General features: G+C 43.7%; 1 protein-coding gene across 3 annotated transcripts in view; it reads left to right on the top strand.

Annotated features, from left to right (window-relative positions):
• The window catches only part of Spg7 (SPG7 matrix AAA peptidase subunit, paraplegin), a 53,670-nt gene that overhangs the window by 30,288 nt on the left and 2,945 nt on the right, over positions 1-20,437 (top strand). For all 3 annotated transcript variants that reach the window (XM_069324462.1, XM_045762081.2, XM_045762071.2), the window contains exons 9-14: positions 1,827-2,049; positions 5,633-5,795; positions 7,754-7,884; positions 12,147-12,326; positions 13,650-13,769; positions 19,705-19,896. In XM_069324462.1, the coding sequence (XP_069180563.1) occupies positions 1,827-2,049; positions 5,633-5,795; positions 7,754-7,884; positions 12,147-12,326; positions 13,650-13,769; positions 19,705-19,896 (1,009 nt within the window). The remainder of the gene's footprint in view (positions 1-1,826; positions 2,050-5,632; positions 5,796-7,753; positions 7,885-12,146; positions 12,327-13,649; positions 13,770-19,704; positions 19,897-20,437) is intronic.

Raw genomic sequence — 20,437 nt, 5'->3', positions numbered from 1 at the left:
CACCTAGAAGTAAGTAGGAACCCAGGAGTTAATCAGCTTGTTGTGGGGTTGCATCCTGAGTGGGGTCAGTAATTCGACCTGGGGGGGGGGAGGGTGGGGACTTCGATAGAAGCCTAACGTGTATACAGTAAATACACTTGGCAGCGGTAGCTTTGTGTCCTACTGCTTGACCCACCACGTGTAGCTACCACAGCTACCACCTGCTGTCAACTCCAACTACTGTCTGCTGCAGCTTACCTGGATCTTGCCTAGAAGGGGTCTCGGGAGTTCGTCTACTTCCCGATCCCAGCCTGGGGCCATGCTCAACTTGTGATAACTTAATCCAACAGGCTGTTGCTTGTAGCTGCAAGCAGCAGCCTGTTGGACCAAGAGATGGAAGAAACTTCTCTTTCATCTCAACAATCTGCTGACATTTGTAATTACTCAAGTGTAATTACCTAAGTGTAGTTACAGGATGAGAGCTTCACTTGTTGTGTCCCGTTTTCCCAGCACTCTTTGTCATATAACGCTTTGAAATTATTGCACACAATTTGTGAGTTGATTATTGTGCATAATTATTGCCTGTCCTATTGACAGTACCATTGTTGATTTATTGTGCATGTTGGTTTTTTTTTTTTTTTTTTTTTTTTTTTTTTTTTTTTTTTTTTTTTTGAGATATATACAAGAGTTGTTACATTCTTGTACAGCCACTAGTACGCGTAGCGTTTCGGGCAAGTCCTTAATCCTAGGTCCCTGGAATACGATCCCCTGCCGCGAAGAATCGTTTTTTCATCCAAGTACACATTTTACTGTTGCGTTAAACAGAGGCTACAGTTAAGGAATTGCGCCCAGTAAATCCTCCCCGGCCAGGATACGAACCCATGACATAGCGCTCGCGGAACGCCAGGCGAGTGTCTTACCACTACACCACGGAGACTGTTATTGTGCTCATGTGTAACTTTGCATACCAGCAGTGTTAGGAAAGCTGTGTTAATGACTGTTTGTAAAGACAGTGTTATGAGCGTGCTGAGATCGATTAGCGAGACGTATCATGTCTCATTAGTGCAATAATAGGTTTGCTGACGCCAGTCTAGAGTAAATCAAGCACCCAGTTTATTAGCAGGTAAGTTTTCTTTAATAACCTACTGTTAAGCTGTATACTGTGTTTCTGGGAACTACTTGTAAATACTGGTGTGTGTACTTGTTGAGTTGTGCGGGTACAACTCATGGGGCTACAAGAGAAGAGCACCAAGGAGCTGAAGCCCTGAAAACCCCAGAAGGAAAGTGGTGATGCTAAAATCACCTGCGAGATTGTTGTTAGTGGCCATCATGAAAATGCAAGAGAATTATCAATAAGGTCTAAGGATAAAGCCTTAGTTATAAAGATGGTGGCAAACAAGGACAGAGGAGTGCATGTAGTCGTAGTAATCATACCTCAGATCATGCTTTCCATTCTGTGTAATGAAACTGTGTTCTGTATGTTTTGAAGAACGAGTTGTATCATATTGATATCACCGCTTAGAAAGTGTGTGATGGTGAGAATTTAGATCAAGACTGAATATCCTTCACAGACTTTGGGGAAAAAAAAATAGCCTTGGGTCAAAACCCGTGATGGTCATCATTATCGCAGAGCTGTGATAATTAGTTAAGGTGTGTATATTTATGTGATAAGTTAAATTTTGTTTAGGTTTTGCATGGACTTGTTGACTTCCATGTGTTCAATGTACAAACTGTCGAGTTCTTTACACACCATGGAAGGCTATTCGCTTTAGTTACATTTATTGCATCTCAAAACTCTTAAGTAACCTTGTGAATTGTTATTTTTTTCTTTAAATTGTCTATTTCAGGGACTTGTTCAAAGAAGCAAGGAAACGGGCTCCGTGTATCGTGTACATTGATGAACTTGATGCTATCGGGCGGCAGCGCTCGAGTAATCTCAGTGGTTTCGACGGTGGATCGGGTGAATCTGAACAAACATTAAATCAACTTTTAGTGGAGATGGATGGCATTGGATCAAAAGAAGGTGTTGTTCTTTTGTCCTCGACAAACCGTCTTGATATACTTGACAAAGTAAGTTTCCAGTCTTATACCTTCTAGTGTACATGGACTGAATAGCTGTATAGCTCTTACCATACCGGGGTATGTCAACAAGTCTACTCATCAAGAGCACTCAGGAGTAATCTGAACTGCAGTGGGCTAGGCAACCCTATATATAGATGACAACGGCCGTGCAGATGATGACCCAGGTGTGAGGTGGAGTGACGGGTAGTGGTGAAAGGGGGAGACTGGTAGTACTGTCTAGACATCTGGAAGTACTGTAGTTGTTGTTGTTGTTGTTGCTGCAGTACTTGAATATATAGATGTGGTATGGGTAGAATAGGTGATAATGGAGCAGGCTGAATCTCTTCCTAGAGATTTTACCGTGACACTCTTAACCCTTAAACTGCTAAGTATTTAAAAGTCCCACATCCAGATGTGCATGAAAAAGTATTGAAATCCCTTAGAAACTCATAATATCAATGTTGATCCTTTAAGGATCGATGTATAACGATCAAGAACCAAGAAAAAGATTAAGATAAAAAAAGATATACAGAACCCATAAAGATCAACATATATAAAATACACAATGATCAATGTATATAAAATCCGTATGGGTCAATCACATATGACAATTTGACCGCAGGAGGAAATCACAGATAGCACTCTGAACAGTGTAAAAGTTAATATATGACATTTGCTGGTAGAATGTCACATTCTGGTGGAACTTAACAGACAAATACCTGAGAGATTGTTGTGTGTGTGTGTGTGTAATTACCTAAGTGTAGTTACAGGATGAGAGCTACGCTCGTGGTGTCCCGTCTTCCCAGCACTCTTTGTCATATAACGCTTTGAAACTACTGACGGTCTTGGCCTCCACCACCTTCTCACTTAACTTGTTCCAACCGTCTACCACTCTATTTGCAAAGGTGAATTTTCTTATATTTCTTCGGCATCTGTGTTTAGCTAGTTTAAATCTATGACCTCTTGTTCTTGAAGTTCCAGGTCTCAGGAAGTCTTCCCTGTCGATTTTATCAATTCCTGTTACTATTTTGTACGTAGTGATCATATCACCTCTTTTTCTTCTGTCTTCTAGTTTTGGCATATTTAATGCTTCTAACCTCTCCTCGTAGCTCTTGCCCTTCAGTTCTGGGAGCCACTTAGTAGCATGTCTTTGCACCTTTTCCAGTTTGTTGATGTGCTTCTTAAGATATGGGCACCACACAACCGCTGCATATTCTAGCTTTGGCCTAACAAAAGTCATGAACAATTTCTTTAGTATATTGCCATCCATGTATTTAAATGCAATTCTGAAGTTAGAAAGCATTGCATAGGCTCCTTGCACAATATTCTTTATGTGGTCCTCAGGTGATAGTTTTCTATCTAGAACCACTCCTAGATCTCTTTCTTTATCAGAATTCTTTAAAGATTTCTCACATAATATATAGGTTGTGTGGGGTCTATGTTCTCCTATTCCACATTCCATAACATGACATTTATTAACATTAAATTCCATTTGCCAAGTGGTGCTCCATATACTTATTTTGTCCAGGTCTTCTTGAAGGGCATGACAATCATCTAAATTTCTTATCCTTCCTATTATCTTAGCATCATCAGCAAACATGTTCATATAATTCTGTATACCAACTGGTAGATCATTTATGTACACAATAAACATCACTGGTGCAAGAACTGAACCCTGTGGTACTCCACTTGTGACATTTCTCCATTCCGATACATTGCCTCTGATTACTGCCCTCATTTTTCTATCAGTCAGAAAATTTTTCATCCATGATAGAAGCTTACCTGTCACCCCTCCAATATTTTCCAGTTTCCAGAACAACCTCTTATGTGGAACTCTGTCGAAAGCCTTTTTTAGGTCCAGATAGATGCAGTCAACCCAGCCATCTCTTTCCTGTAATATCTCTGTGGCCCGATCATAGAAACAGTAAATTCGATACACAGGATCTTCCTGATCGAAAACCATACTGTCTGTCTGATATTATATCATTTCTCTCCAGGTGTTCTACCCATTTAGTTTTGATTAGCTTTTCCAATACTTTCACTATTACACTTGTCAATGATACAGGTCTATAATTGAGGGGGTCTTCCCTGCTGCCACTTTTGTAGATTGGAACTATGTTAGCCTGTTTCCACACGTCTGCTACGATTCCTGTACACAGGGATGCCTGAAAGATCAGGTGAAGTGGAATGCTGAGCTCAGATGCACATTCTCTCAGAACCCATGGTGAAACGCCATCTGGGCCAGCTGCTTTGTTCTTACTGAGCTCCTTTAGCATATTTTCCACTTCATCTCTAGACACCTCTATCCGCTCTATGTTGTTCTCTGGAATTCTTATTGTGTCTGGTTCTCTGAAGATTTCATTTTGTACAAACACACTTTGGAACTTTTCATTTAATGTTTCACACATTTCCTTTTCATTTTCCGTGAATCTGTTTCCCATTTTCAACCTCTGGATATTATCCTTTACCTGCAATTTGTTGTTTATGAATTTGTAGAATAGGCCCGGTTCTGTTTTACATTTATCTGCTATCCCTTTTTCAAAATTTCTTTCTGCCTCTCTCCTTACTGCTGTATAATTGTTTCTCGCTTCTTTGTATCGCTGGTATGTTTGGGGGTTTGGCCTCTTCCTATACTGATTCCATTTTTGTGTCTTTTGGTCTCTTGCCCTCTCACAATTTCTGTCGAACCAATCCTGTTTTCTGGTCCTGCATCTCTGTTTTGGTATGAATGTTTGTGTGCCTTCCTCGTATAGTTTTAAAAATTTGGCATACATTTCATTTACTTCCCTGCCTAGCAACAATTCTGTCCAATTACACTCATTAAAAAAATTTCGAAGTTCCCCATAGTTGCCTCTCTTTAAATCGAGTTTATCAACTGTTTCAATGTCCCCATTTTCTTCTAGATGATATCTTAAAGCATATTTAATGTCTAACAGGACGTGATCACTCTTTCCCAAGGGAGGAAGGTACTGGATGTCAAAAATCTCTTCTTCTTTCCTGGTGAATACTAGATCCAGTACTGACGGTATATCTCCTTCCCTCATTCTTGTGGCTTGCTTTATGTGTTGATACAAGAATGTCTCCAGAATGAGGTTCACAAATCTGCATGTCCAAAAGTCCTCCGTTCTTGCTTCATAGGCCTCCCAGTCTATTGCTCTAAAGTTGAAGTCCCCCAGTATCAACAGTCGTGATTTATCTTTATCTGCTTGTACAATAATATCTCTCATGACCATTATGAGGCCCTCTCGTTTGTCATCCAGTTCTTCCTTTGTCCATGTGTGTGTGTGTGTGTGTGTGTGTGTGTGTGTGTGTGTGTGTGTGTGTGTGTGTGTTTGTTTGTTTGTTTTTTGGGGATATTACTATATTTCCTATTCTTCATGCTGAGGGGTGATGCTGGTCACTGGCATATTTCCTTCCATCAAGAGTTTAATTATTTTTGACTGCATTGTATATTTAATTTTAAAATGTTTTATTTATTTTCCTCATTATTATATTTATTTAATTTCCTAATACTGTTAAATTTATTTAATTTCCTAATGTTAAACAGTATTTATGTACCATATGTTGTATAATACTTTTTATCTTGTTTTAGGCATTACTGCGACCAGGAAGGTTTGATCGACACATCTTGATGGATCTGCCAAATTTAGAAGAACGTCGAGAGATCTTTGAGCATCACCTGAAGAGTATAGTTCTTGAAAAACCCGCAAATCATTATTCTCGACGTATGGCGTCTCTCACACTAGGGTTCAGTGGTGAGTGTTTAATGAAAGTACATTTTATCACATAATGTACTAATCATATGTAGCCTCTAGAGATGTGCCGATCTATTGGTTTTGGAAAAAGCAGTAGTATCTACTGTATATGGGTCAAAATATTGGTATTGTCAGATTTGATAAGGATTGCTTTTCTGGATCTATGGGGAACTTACTGACATGTTCCAATCCACTCATATTTCAGTGAGTGGCTGGAGCACCTCTGTTACCACTTTTGGACTCTTTCCAATTTGGGCTTCTATTGGCACCCAGCATCTTCACCCGACATATTCAGGCTCTGGCTTGCCTCCAGTCATCATGATTACTGTATCTGCTAACCAACAATTTGGACATTATCTGTTGGCAAGGTCTGGCTCCAATGTCATTCACTTACCTATTGTTAGTCTGAAACACAGGACAACCTCGCTCTCTTTCCTATGATTAGCCTTGCTGTGGCTGCAAGATCATCTCTAGCTGGTGGTGTTGTTGAGACTTTCCTGTCAGGACATGGAGCACCTTCTGAGTAACCTAAACTTGCTCTGCCTTGCCTACTCGTTGAGTTGGGTCTAGCTAAAGACACTTTATCGCTTCTCTTGCTGGTTGACATGTTATCGCCGCTGAAACCATGCTGTGCGGAATCTGTGGACTTTATGAAGGATTTTGATCTGCCACTTTCCTCTTTGGGATTTTTTTGGGTGCTAGCCTGCCTGCCTTTCCGTGTCGGTAGTTAACCACCCTACTCTTGAGGACATATTCACCTTGGTGGGGCTCGGTCACTGGGCTGCCACCTGTTAGTGGTGAAGGGAAGCTGTTAAGTACTGTACCTTGTTGCATGCTTTCAAAGTTTTGTTTGGCGATTCAGGTGTTGTCAAGCATTTCTCGAGAGACGTTACAATAATAATAATTCTTATCTTATAACTTATAAGATAGTCAAATTTTACCTATTGGTTCACCTCACATCATGCACTGCTACAATCATTTGAGAGCAATTGGCCCATATGTTCCAATTGCCTGGAGATGATATAAGGTAAGGATATCCCCACAGCAAAGCCTAAAATCGGGAAAAGTTACCCGTGAGCGCACAAAATCAGTAAAATGTGTATACTCGTTTCAGGTTTCTCACCTTAATTCTCGTGCTACGTCGTTCGTTTTGGTATCAATGTGTTCGCAATTAAATCCCCTGTAGTTGTATATGCATATATTATCCAAAAGCCCAGCGTGACTTCCTTAGCAAAGCCTAAACTTACCCGTGAACGAGAACCAATTATCACACCCTCAACCTAATGTGTATACTCGTTCAGTTTGATAACATCAATTTTCAGTCACATCGCTCGTTTGGTATCAAATTGTTCACAATATAAAGGTGCATATTTTAAAACTAGTCCCATAATAATAGCACAATAAATAGAATTTTAACAAATATTTTAACATTTTCGACCAAAAATGTATTTATAATTTTTCAAGTGTTTTGACATCAAGTTTTGTGTTACATCTTTCATGTTGATATCAAATTATGTGCACTCTAAAGGCGCTTATTTTGAAACTATGCCGAAGTCGATCGGATAGAAAATGAATTTTATACAAATATTTTTTGTATTGGATGCGAGCAGTGTCCAAAGCTAGAACAGGAGAGAAAAAAAGTGGACACGAGGGGTGTCCAAAGAGAATAGTGCTAATTTATTTATGCAATTTTATTTGTAGAAGTAATTAATAACTGTTTTGTGTATGTGAGACATTAATTGTTGATTTGATTTCTTCAGCAATTATTATAAAATGTTAATTCAAAAGATTATTAATAATTGAGAATGTTTATCAATTTTAATGGAAAGATTCCGTGTGAAAGCGGAACAAATTATTGAAGTCTCCGTGAGACATACTATGAGTTAGAGTGGTTAGATGGGAATTGAACTTAAAAGTGAGGACAATTTTAATAACTAAAAGATTAATTTGATCTGCAGGTGCTGATATAGCAAACGTTGTGAATGAAGCAGCACTACACGCAGCCAGGTACGGCAAGAAGGTGGTAGCTGGCCTCGACCTGGAGTACGCTGTCGAACGAGTTGTTGGTGGTACAGAGAAGCGATCTCAGGTGAATTGATAAAAGCAGAGACTTGAGAAAGTATTGATACAATGCAATGGAATCAGTCATGCACCCCTCGACTTCCCAGATACTCACCAGGGGTGTAGGTTCCCTCCCATCAACACCCACCAGGGGTGTAGGTTCCCTCCCATCAACACCCACCAGGGGTGTAGGTTCCCTCCCATCAACACCCACCAGGGGTGTAGGTTCCCTCCCATCAACACCCACCAGGGGTGTAGGTTCCCTCCCATCAACACCCACCAGGGGTGTAGGTTCCCTCCCATCAACACCCACCAGGGGTGTAGGTTCCCTCCCATCAACACCCACCAGGGGTGTAGGTTCCCTCCCATCAACACCCACCAGGGGTGTAGGTTCCCTCCTGGGTGTAGGTTCCCTGACCATCAACACCCACCAGGGGTGTAGGTTCCCTCCCCTCAACACCCACCAGGGGTGTAGGTTCCATCCCATCAACACCCACCAGGGGTGTAGGTTCCCTCCCATCAACACCCACCAGGGGTGTAGGTTCCCTCACCATCAACACCCACCAGGGGTGTAGGTTCCCTTCCATCAACACCCACCAGGGGTGTAGGTTCCCTCCCATCAACACCCACCAGGGGTGTAGGTTCCCTCACCATCAACACCCACCAGGGGTGTAGGTTCCATCCCATCAACACCCACCAGGGGTGTAGGTTCCCTCTCATCAACACCCACCAGGGGTGTAGGTTCCCTCCCATCAACACCCACCAGGGGTGTAGGTTCCCTCCCCTCAACACCCACCAGGGGTGTAGGTTCCCTTCCATCAACACCCACCAGGGGTGTAGGTTCCCTTCCATCAACACCCACCAGGGGTGTAGGTTCCCTCACCATCAACACCCACCAGGGGTGTAGGTTCCCTTCCATCAACACCCACCAGGGGTGTAGGTTCCCTCACCATCAACACCCACCAGGGGTGTAGGTTCCCTCCCATCAACACCCACCAGGGGTGTAGGTTCCCTCACCATCAACACCCACCAGGGGTGTAGGTTCTCTCCCATCAACACCCACCAGGGGTGTAGGTTCCCTCACCATCAACACCCACCAGGGGTGTAGGTTCCCTCCCATCAACACCCACCAGGGGTGTAGGTTCCCTCACCATCAACACCCACCAGGGGTGTAGGTTCCCTCCTGGGTGTAGGTTCCCTCACCATCAACACCCACCAGGGGTGTAGGTTCCACCCCATCAACACCCACCAGGGGTGTAGGTTCCCTTCCATCAACACCCACCAGGGGTGTAGGTTCCCTCACCATCAACACCCACCAGGGGTGTAGGTTCCCTCCCATCAACACCCACCAGGGGTGTAGGTTCCCTCCCATCAACACCCACCAGGGGTGTAGGTTCCCTCACCATCAACACCCACCAGGGGTGTAGGTTCCCTCACCATCAACACCCACCAGGGGTGTAGGTTCCCTCCCATCAACACCCACCAGGGGTGTAGGTTCCCTCCCATCAACACCCACCAGGGGTGTAGGTTCCCTCCCATCAACACCCACCAGGGGTGTAGGTTCCCTCACCATCAACACCCACCAGGGGTGTAGGTTCCCTCACCATCAACACCCACCAGGGGTGTAGGTTCCCTCACCATCAACACCCACCAGGGGTGTAGGTTCCCTTCCATCAACACCCACCAGGGGTGTAGGTTCCCTCCCATCAACACCCACCAGGGGTGTAGGTTCCCTCCCATCAACACCCACCAGGGGTGTAGGTTCCCTCACCATCAACACCCACCAGGGGTGTAGGTTCTCTCCCATCAACACCCACCAGGGGTGTAGGTTCCCTCACCATCAACACCCACCAGGGGTGTAGGTTCCCTCCCATCAACACCCACCAGGGGTGTAGGTTCCCTCACCATCAACACCCACCAGGGGTGTAGGTTCCCTCACCATCAACACCCACCAGGGGTGTAGGTTCCCTCCTGGGTGTAGGTTCCCTCACCATCAACACCCACCAGGGGTGTAGGTTCCACCCCATCAACACCCACCAGGGGTGTAGGTTCCCTCCCATCAACACCCACCAGGGGTGTAGGTTCCCTCACCATCAACACCCACCAGGGGTGTAGGTTCCCTCCTGGGTGTAGGTTCCCTCACCATCAACACCCACCAGGGGTGTAGGTTCCCTCCCATCAACACCCACCAGGGGTGTAGGTTCCCTTCCATCAACACCCACCAGGGGTGTAGGTTCCCTTCCATCAACACCCACCAGGGGTGTAGGTTCCCTCCCATCAACACCCACCAGGGGTGTAGGTTCCCTCCCCTCAACACCCACCAGGGGTGTAGGTTCCCTCACCATCAACACCCACCAGGGGTGTAGGTTCCCTTCCATCAACACCCACCAGGGGTGTAGGTTCCCTCCCATCAACACCCACCAGGGGTGTAGGTTCCCTCCCATCAACACCCACCAGGGGTGTAGGTTCCCTCACCATCAACACCCACCAGGGGTGTAGGTTCCCTCACCATCAACACCCACCAGGGGTGTAGGTTCCCTTCCATCAACACCCACCAGGGGTGTAGGTTCCCTCCCATCAACACCCACCAGGGGTGTAGGTTCCCTCCCATCAACACCCACCAGGGGTGTAGGTTCCCTCACCATCAACACCCACCAGGGGTGTAGGTTCCCTCACCATCAACACCCACCAGGGGTGTAGGTTCCCTTCCATCAACACCCACCAGGGGTGTAGGTTCCCTCCCATCAACACCCACCAGGGGTGTAGGTTCCCTCCCATCAACACCCACCAGGGGTGTAGGTTCCCTCACCATCAACACCCACCAGGGGTGTAGGTTCCCTCACCATCAACACCCACCAGGGGTGTAGGTTCCCTCCCATCAACACCCACCAGGGGTGTAGGTTCCCTCCCATCAACACCCACCAGGGGTGTAGGTTCCCTCCCATCAACACCCACCAGGGGTGTAGGTTCCCTTCCATCAACACCCACCAGGGGTGTAGGTTCCCTCACCATCAACACCCACCAGGGGTGTAGGTTCCCTCCCATCAACACCCACCAGGGGTGTAGGTTCCCTCCCATCAACACCCACCAGGGGTGTAGGTTCCCTCCCATCAACACCCACCAGGGGTGTAGGTTCCCTCCCCTCAACACCCACCAGGGGTGTAGGTTCCCTCCCATCAACACCCACCAGGGGTGTAGGTTCCCTTCCATCAACACCCACCAGGTTTGTAGGTTCCCTTCCATCAACACCCACCAGGGGTGTAGGTTCCCTCCCATCAACACCCACCAGGGGTGTAGGTTCCATCCCATCAACACCCACCAGGGGTGTAGGTTCCCTTCCATCAACACCCACCAGGGGTGTAGGTTCCCTCCCATCAACACCCACCAGGGGTGTAGGTTCCCTCCCATCAACACCCACCAGGGGTGTAGGTTCCCTCCCATCAACACCCACCAGGGGTGTAGGTTCCCTCCCATCAACACCCACCAGGGGTGTAGGTTCCCTCCCCTCAACACCCACCAGGGGTGTAGGTTCCCTCCCATCAACACCCACCAGGGGTGTAGGTTCCCTTCCATCAACACCTGCCAAGGGTGTAGTCCCTCCCATCAACACCCACCAGGGGTGTAGGCTCCACCCCATCAACACCCACCAGGGGTGTAGGTTCCCTCCCATCAACACCCACCAGGGGTGTAGGTTCCCTCCCATCAACACCCACCAGGGGTGTAGGTTCCCTCCCCTCAACACCCACCAGGGGTGTAGGTTCCCTCCCCTCAACACCCACCAGGGGTGTAGGTTCCCTCCCATCAACACCCACCAGGGGTGTAGGTTCCCTTCCATCAACACCTGCCAAGGGTGTAGTCCCTCCCATCAACACCCACCAGGGGTGTAGGCTCCACCCCATCAACACCCACCAGGGGTGTAGGTTCCCTCCCATCAACACCCACCAGGGGTGTAGGTTCCCTCCCATCAACACCCACCAGGGGTGTAGGTTCCCTCCCCTCAACACCCACCAGGGGTGTAGGTTCCCTCCCCTCAACACCCACCAGGGGTGTAGGTTCCCTCCCATCAACACCTGCCAAGGGTGTAGTCCCTCCCATCAACACCCACCAGGGGTGTAGGTTCCCTCCCATCGAGACCCTCAAGATTTCCTCGGATAAATCATGTTCTTTTGATGTCATCGTTCAGGCTTGTATCTTAAAATGCTTTGTTTTAAGATGTTTGTGCACATGTTTGTGACGATTGGTTGGCCATGTAGTATTTAACAGCTTTAAGAGTGTAACATTGTCCCCCAGGCACTGTCTCCAGAGGATCGTGTAGTTGTTGCGTATCACGAGTCTGGTCACGCCCTGCTTGGCTGGCTGCTGGAGCACACCGACTCACTGCTCAAGGTTACCATCGTGCCCAGAACTAACCAGGCACTAGGGTTTGCTCAGTATGTTCCTAAGGATCAGAAGCTCTACACTCAGGAACAGGTAAATATAAGTGTTTTCTTACAAGTAGATTGCAAACACCATCTCCAGACTTGTCATCCATTCTCTCAAATATTTTTTATTTTTTTATTATTTGTTGCATCTTGTTTTAAAATAAATTATATAACACATCCCTATGTTTGTACATACAGTATAAATAATATATAAATTAATTTTCTTTGTACATACAAATATTTAAAAAACAAATAATTTTGTTATGTTCTTGTTATAATAAGTCAGCCCAGCACATCACGTGTAAAGTGCCTGATATTACTCATCAAAATCTAAACCCACTAAACATTTTCTATTTTGTGGGAGGGTTCCGAGATGACTCCCTGTTACCCCCACACCTCTCAAGTTACACCAGGCTCTTTTCAGTCATTAAAAGCTTACCGAGGACCAGAGGCCAAGGAAGAACTCATAGTGTGAAGCAGATCCTCCAAAAAAGAGAACCATGTGCTGCATCAAAATTCTGAGAGAACTCGAACAAGCTGAAGGAATCAAGAATTACCTATGAAATCAAACCAGTTTTCGAAATGAAAGAAAAAGGCCAAGCAAAGGGGTGGCCTGCAGAGCCAGAGAAACCAAGAGGTCACCCGCAAGGCGAAAAGAGACAGTCCTAAGATCAAGCAAGAATGCAGAGGAAAAATAGAGAGAGAACAGACTGCAAAGGCAGAGAGACCCAGTCTGGGAAGAGAACAAACGGGAACCCACCGAGGACAGGGGAGAACTGAAGACCCCCATGTCCAAGGTTTCCAAGGAGGAACCTTGGTTGCTTTTTGACCCATCCTGGGGGGTCTAGTCTCCTGGTCAGAGCCAGGTCTTCCAGATTGGGGCTATATTGTATGCTCTCGCCCAGTGCAAACTGGCACACTATATGGTGACTTAGCAGTGCTCTGGATGATGCTTTAGCATAATCCTCTCCAGTGTGGTTTGGCCTTCAGCCTCAATGTGGGTTACTTTCTACTGGTTCATTCTTTTCAGAGGGTGATTATCCTGCTTCACTCCTGAACTTTCAAGCTCTAATCCTCAACACGGTCCTCACTGAAGAGGGCGTCAGACATGTTCACATACAGCCACAGTTTCAGCAATGGTGGAGGTGGACAGAGCCTTTTTTTATGGATATACAGTAGAAAATGCTCAATCTCTCAGATGGATCTTTTTGCCTTGGAGTACATGCTAAGGAAAGCTACCTAGGTGCTGCTCAGGAAGGGACATTTGATTACAATCACAGCTGTGTTATTGACTTTTATAAGAGAAAATTTGATTATGTACAGTTCCCAAAATTTTTTCACAAAATAAATTTTTACTAATTATTCATTGCAGATATTTGAAAGAATGTGCATGGCTCTGGGCGGTCGTGTTGCAGAGTCTCTGGTGTTCAACAGGGTGACGACAGGAGCACAAAACGATCTTGAAAAGGTCACAAAAATGGCTTATGCCCAGGTTAGAACTTTCATTTTGTTTGTTTATTCATTCAGTATCATTACCCATTCCCCACTCATGTAGTGGGGAGGCATCAGCCATGAGAATAACATTGTGAATTAAATAGTCAGAAATATTTAGTAATAAAATATACATATTAAGTTTTGTGGCTATTTTCTGATATAATATGATTGATTGGTATCTCTTTGTGAAGTTTTGGTTTGCACGTTAAATTCTGTGAGCGACAAGTGCAGCACAGGACCTTCCAAAATCCAGATCACATTGTCCCATTCTGGGTTTGAAAGAAACCTTTCCTCCGATAGGCCTCCTCAGTTGCTCCCTGCAGTTTATTCTTTGGTGTAGCCAGGCCTAAGAAATTGTACCAGGCCTATGAGACCTGGAACCAGAAGTAAGTAATTATCAAAAGATGCCACGCCAGGGAGACCATGTAGCCCAGGTACCAGAAGCTGGTTTTTACTCAAAGACCCTGGAAGAGGGGTCTTCCAGGGTCTGTATAGATATACAGACAACTACATACTTATTCATAATAATTTATGTATACATATATGCCTAAATCTTAAAATTGAATATAGTACACATTTTGCCTCAAATATATACATGGTAATCACTCATTTGCTGCTGCTAAAAGTTTAGTGTCTCCTCTATGGCTGCCCCTAAACATTCAGACACTGGATGATAATGGTCAAGCACTGGTCCTCATTTTCTTACTAAGGCCCTAGAAGGAAAGTGAGGGACTCAGGATTTTTTTTCAAGATGGGGGAAGGTTACGAGAGCCCTGAGGAAGCTGATGTAAACCCTGTGTAGCCGCGGGACTTTTAAATCTTGCATGGTACTCCAACACACCAATAGCTGTGGTGCGCAATTCCGTGACAGTTACTACCCACAGCTATTGATGTGTTGAGCAGTTAAGGGGCTAAGGGTGTCTTGTTGCTGCTTGTAGCCTTCTTGAGAGTTGTGTTATGTTTGCACTACTAGTTCTTCCTGTATGGCTGAGCAGCCCATTCTGGCTGACTTCTTTGGGCAACTTCTTGTACTTGTTGCAACTTGTTGCCTGTTCCTTGTGCTTTTGGTCTAGCTTGCCTAATTAGATTATGATGTCTTTCCCACTCTATTGTGAGCCTGTCTTTGCAGCCTGTGGTTTGGCTGCAGTTGTATAGGGTCCTATGTCCTGCTGGTCTCTTCTGTGACCTAGCTGAGTCACTTTCTCAAGCTTTGGCTTCCCTAGGCCACTCTTGGCAGGCCTACACGGTTCTCTCTTGGTTGAGTTCTACTGTTGACAAAATTTACTCTATCTATTTTATTGCCTCTCTTAGCTGATTGCAGACTTTCTAAGGGTCTGCTGGATGCTTTGTCTTGCCCATCCCAGCTGGTACTTGGTCAGGCAGTCATCACACTTTTTCGATTGGCTTGAACATGCATCATTTGCCCTTTAACATGATGGTTAAATTGCCTCTCCAACCAACCTGGTTCCCCACTAAACCCTGTCACAGTTTCATGTATTTGCACACCAGAGCTGCTTATATTATGGTCATGCACTCTGGGTTCTTCCTAGTTGAGGCCTCTGCCTGGTCCTGTGGCAGAGATGGCTAGAGTGCTCACACTCGACAGATGGTACTGCCAACTTTTTGCTTGAATTTAGTCATCCATTTCCAGGCTCCTCAGAGGAGTTCCTCCTTGTTCATCTGAGTTGGGTCATGAGCTCACTCCGCCCAGTTAGAGCCTGTTGTCATTAACGGGTGCACCTTTCCCTCTCCTGCCTTGTATTAGAGAGCATGCTTCTGTGCTCCTGGACCTAGATTCAGGAAGCTCTGTGTATTTCTTCGTAAGTGGGTTTGCTACGAAGGTTCCTAAGTGCGCCCTAAGAAGATGCTTAGGTGCGATTCAATAAGGTATACTTAGGAAGAAAAATTGTTGGTTCACCTGCGTGCCGATAGAGGTCACTCCTGTGTTTCGTTTGGCCAATCAGAGAGCAGCAACATTCTTCATATTGAAGATTTAGCGCTGGCTTATCGCAGCTCTACTGCCTCCTATTTACGTCAAATTTTCTTATAAAATTAGTATATTTCGAAGTAAAACAATGTTTTTTCAACTTCTACAGCCAGCACCGACATTGTAGTAAACAAATATGTTACATTTGTTGTTTACCTACGTAATTCTAAGAGATACTGTGTAGCTGTCCTTGTTGCTCGGAAGATGCGCTGACAATTATTGTATATATTTACTGAATTTACCCAAGGGCCACTAACTATCTAGTGACCTCGAAGAGGACAGAAAGCCGGCGGCTTGTTGAAGGGCCCGCCAATTGTCTTAATTATATTTTTTAGCTGGAATTTGGCATTTACGGCTTCAGCGGGTAGGCGGTTCCATGGGTTTATAGCCCTCTTGGTGGAAAAAAAACATCTGTTTTCAGTCCTACTTGAGAGAACATACTCTCCAACACTATATCTGTGATTGTCCTGTTATCAGTGACTTCATACCAAATGGTATGAGGTATTTTGAGCTCTGTAATTACTTCATACACTCAGGAATATTGGAAGATATTCTTGTGCTGCACCCAGATTTTGCCAGTGGAGGCTAATAGATCAGCATTAAGTATTTTGTTCTCTCCTAATTCCATGTATGACTGGCCATCCTGTGAGGTGAGCTTGTAGCTGGTTTTTGATCTACACTGTGTGGTCCTTTAGACAGAATAGGGAAGCAGCACATTGCTGTGTATACCTAAACATGTTTAAAAATACATTGTTTGAGAGGAGTTTTGTAGAAACTGGTAAGAGTAATTATAATATAATGTTTCCATGATTCAGTGCTTACCTCTTGTGAAAATTGCTTAGAGTTGTTTAGTCAGAGTTGATTTGTTTTTTGTATTGAGGCTGGTATTTTCTAAATTGATTCCATGTACAGTATGTCTAACCATCCTGTGAGATGGGAGTATTAGATAAACTTATAGCTAGTTTTTTATCTACACTGTGTAATATTCCATATAGAATAGGGTAGCAGCACATTGCTGTGTATACCTAATCTTCTTAATAAAAAAAATCAGTAATAAAGATTTTAAATTATAGTTTGTATTATTACAAATACAGTACTGTATTATCCTTATTAAATCATGTTGACCATGGATCATTAAGATCTCATGTTGATATGTAATACAAGTCATATTTCTTTTGAACTGCTAATCCATGCTAATCATTCATTAAATTGTGCATTATGTCTCAATTTTTCACTTCCTTGGATATACTGTACAGTACAAAAAGATAGGAAAAAATAAACCAGTAATATTTCTTTCATTATATTTTTCATTTAAATAACTGCATCAATATTTTTACAGCTGACAGGATTTGTTTTCCCATACAGGTGCATTATTTGTTAAAAAAATTTGGTTTATTGTTACACACAATGGTGCTACATAGCCTTCCCAGCTTGGTGCCTTCTTTTAATACTTACTGATTAAAAAATAAATAATAAATACATTTTATTCAGGAAAAGTACATACAGTTGATTTACAAACATAATGTTGGATTTATAGGCAGAGCTAGTACATACAATACCTAAAGCCACTAATACTCTAGCATTTCGGGCAAGGTGTGGGGGGAAAAAAACAGACTAAAACTTAATAGTAATCGGGATTAGGTATAAATTGTGTTGAAAGAAGGAATAAAAAATACAAAAAGGGGGTTAACATAGCATAAATCAGCAATTGCACATGTTGGTGAACAGCGTTGTTTAAAAAATAGCAAGACATGGGTTGACATTTAGGAGGTAAGTTAGGTTACATGGAGTTAATTAGGCAGTACTTGGTTTAACTCTTAAACTGGTGGAGAGAGGTACAGCCGTTGACATGATTCGGGAGGTCATTCCACATTCTGGGTCCCTTGATTTGTAGAGCACTTCTAGTTTGGTTACACACAGCCAAATTGAGTAACAGGAAGAGGTCTTGGACACAAATTTGTTCCATGCTAAATGTAGAGGAATCAGCTGAGTATTCCTCAAATAAAATAAGTTGCCTCAGCTTATAAGGTAAATAAAATAAGCATTTCTCAAATAAGTAGCTGCCTCACTGCTACATAGCCTTCCCGGCATGGTGCCTTCTTTTGATAATTACTTGTTCCACACCCAAATTGTATAACAGGAAGAGGTCTTGGACCCCTACTTCCCTCTCTCTTTTTTAATAATCTATATAGTCATAATTATAGTTTTAAGTATTCAATGAATAAAGTTTTTGACATTTTTACCCTTTTCCTTACCTAACATCATTTGTGCAGCATATTTTTATTTTATGTCTCACCCAGATTTAATTTAAAAATAAAACCAAACTAAATAAATTAGAAATGGGTATGTATAGCTAAGGTACACCCTTACTACTAGGTGAACAGGGGCATTTGGTGATAGTAAATGATCCCATCAGGCAGGGCTCATCACCTTCTCTCATATTTCATGTTCACCAGTGTTTATTTACTTAATAACTACTGGTATAATATCTTGCTATTATAAAACTAATTCTATTATCATCAAACACATATTTACTTCAAGTTTCAAGCAGAGAATGCATATATAACTAACACGAAGGATTACTCTCCTAGATTCACCAGCTATAATGTTTTGGTCATGTTCCAATATCATAAATCGATCCCAGTGTTATGTAGTAGAGAAAAAATGACTTGTATCCAGTTTACGTAAAGCTACGAGTGGTCGAAACCACACTTAAATCCCGGAATGAACTTACGAAGATTTTTCCACTTAGGGTAGTTCTTTGAATACGGACGTAGCCGCCACGAAGGCGCTAAGAAGGAATTCGTTCTTAGCTAAGAGGAAAAACCTTCGTAAGTACCTTCCTGAATCCGGCCCCTGGATTGGTTCTCTCCTTACTTTGCAGCATTTCTTTGTGGATTAGCTTTCCATTGCTGCTCCGGGCAGTGGCGGTCATCTTGCAAGTGGTACTCACCTAATTGTGCTTGCGGGGGTTGAGCTCTGGCTCTTTGGTCCCGCCTCTGAACTGTCAATCAACTGGTGTACAGATTCCTGAGCCTACTGGGCTCTATCATATCTACATTTGAAACTGTGTATGGAGTCAGCTGTGTTTGTTTGGGTTCCTTTGGTGTGGCATTTTTGAGGTTGGGTGGGGTCCCCCATTTTGTGTGTGATGCAGCTGGACAGGTGTTTCCCTTATTGTTGTGGCAGTTGGTGTCATGTATTGCTTGTAACATGGGTTTTGGCATGCCAGTCACTGCTTCAGGGTTTCCTTCCCCACAGCCTGCTGGGCCAGTTCGGCACAGTAACAGTTAGCTGGAAGCCTTGTGGTGTTTATCCTGTGCCTGCCCTTTACCTCACTCAACATCCCTCATCAGTTGTTGTTTCTGCTCTGCTAGCCTCGATTGGTCCTGCTGGGCAGGTGAACTAGCAAGGTCTCAAGGCTCGGTTCTAGCCCTCATAATGATCATTGTATACACGAGTTATCAACAACAGTAAAGAATGTAAGAACACGTTTACCGTTTCACAGTTAAGCAGTTAATAAGAGCAATGCTGCATCAATTAATTCATTCTTTACTGGAGTTTTATTCAAATCTGACTAATCACTTGAACTGTCACTACATATTGGGTAATGAACATGTGCACACGAATATGATTTATTTTTGAGTACCAAACCACACACCAGAAGATGAAGAGACGACGACATTTCAGTCCGTCCTGGACCATTATCAAGTAATTACCCAAGTTACCTAAGACGTTTCTGTCCCCCCTCGACCATTGTCTCTTCATTTTCTGGTCTGGTCATCATATCTTCAGCCACGTTATTGTGACTCATTGTCTGCACAATTTATTTTTCCTATGAATTTGCTCAGCCTTTACGTTTCATTCGCACCTTCGAATGTGGCAAGTTTATATATAAATGACACCAGCTTGCATAATGTAAATCAAGTTTCATACTTCCTTACAGGTAAGGTCATTTGGATTCAGCGATGTAATAGGCCAAGTGTCTTTCCCCGAAGAGGAGGCTCGAGAGGTCGGTCGGAGGCCGTTCTCTCAGAAGTTAGCATCAAGTATTGACCAAGAAGCTTCTCGTCTTATTTTTGCTGCATATAAAAACACAGAAACTATACTGAAGGCCAACATGGACAAATTAAAATTAGTGAGTATGATGTGCAAATTTGAGTTTTAAAAGATCTCAAGTTGGTAAACTTAGTGCTAAGTATAATAATGCAATCATTCAGTGTTTCCACCACACACCTCGCACTATAGCAGTCTTTCACCACCTAGAAAATAAATTTGGCGAGACTAGACTACATATTGTAGTTTTTGTAAAGTTGGATGTATATGCACATTACATGAATTCTTGCCTATATTGATATACAGTATATTGTATATTTTAGGCTATATTCAGATGGATTTACAGAATTAAAAATACACAAGATTCAGATGCTGTTTATCACAGAAAAGCACCTCTATACTACAGTATAAGTCAATTTGAGGCTTTTATACATAAACAAAAAAGCCATTTCAAAATTATGCACTCAATAGTGCATAATCTTGGACAAGGGAAAATATAAAGTCCCAAGTAAAGCTTCACAGACAATTCTTGACTGGAGATCAAAGGTGGTTGGGAAAGCATAAAAGTGTGTCACTTTAAAGAACACCCCATTGGACTCTGTAAAAGCGTGCCTAGATAGAAA

The sequence above is a fragment of the Procambarus clarkii genome, chromosome 14, assembly GCF_040958095.1.
Source record: "Procambarus clarkii isolate CNS0578487 chromosome 14, FALCON_Pclarkii_2.0, whole genome shotgun sequence".
NCBI lineage: Eukaryota > Metazoa > Arthropoda > Malacostraca > Decapoda > Cambaridae > Procambarus > Procambarus clarkii.
This window is presented reverse-complemented; position numbering and strand designations above follow the sequence as displayed.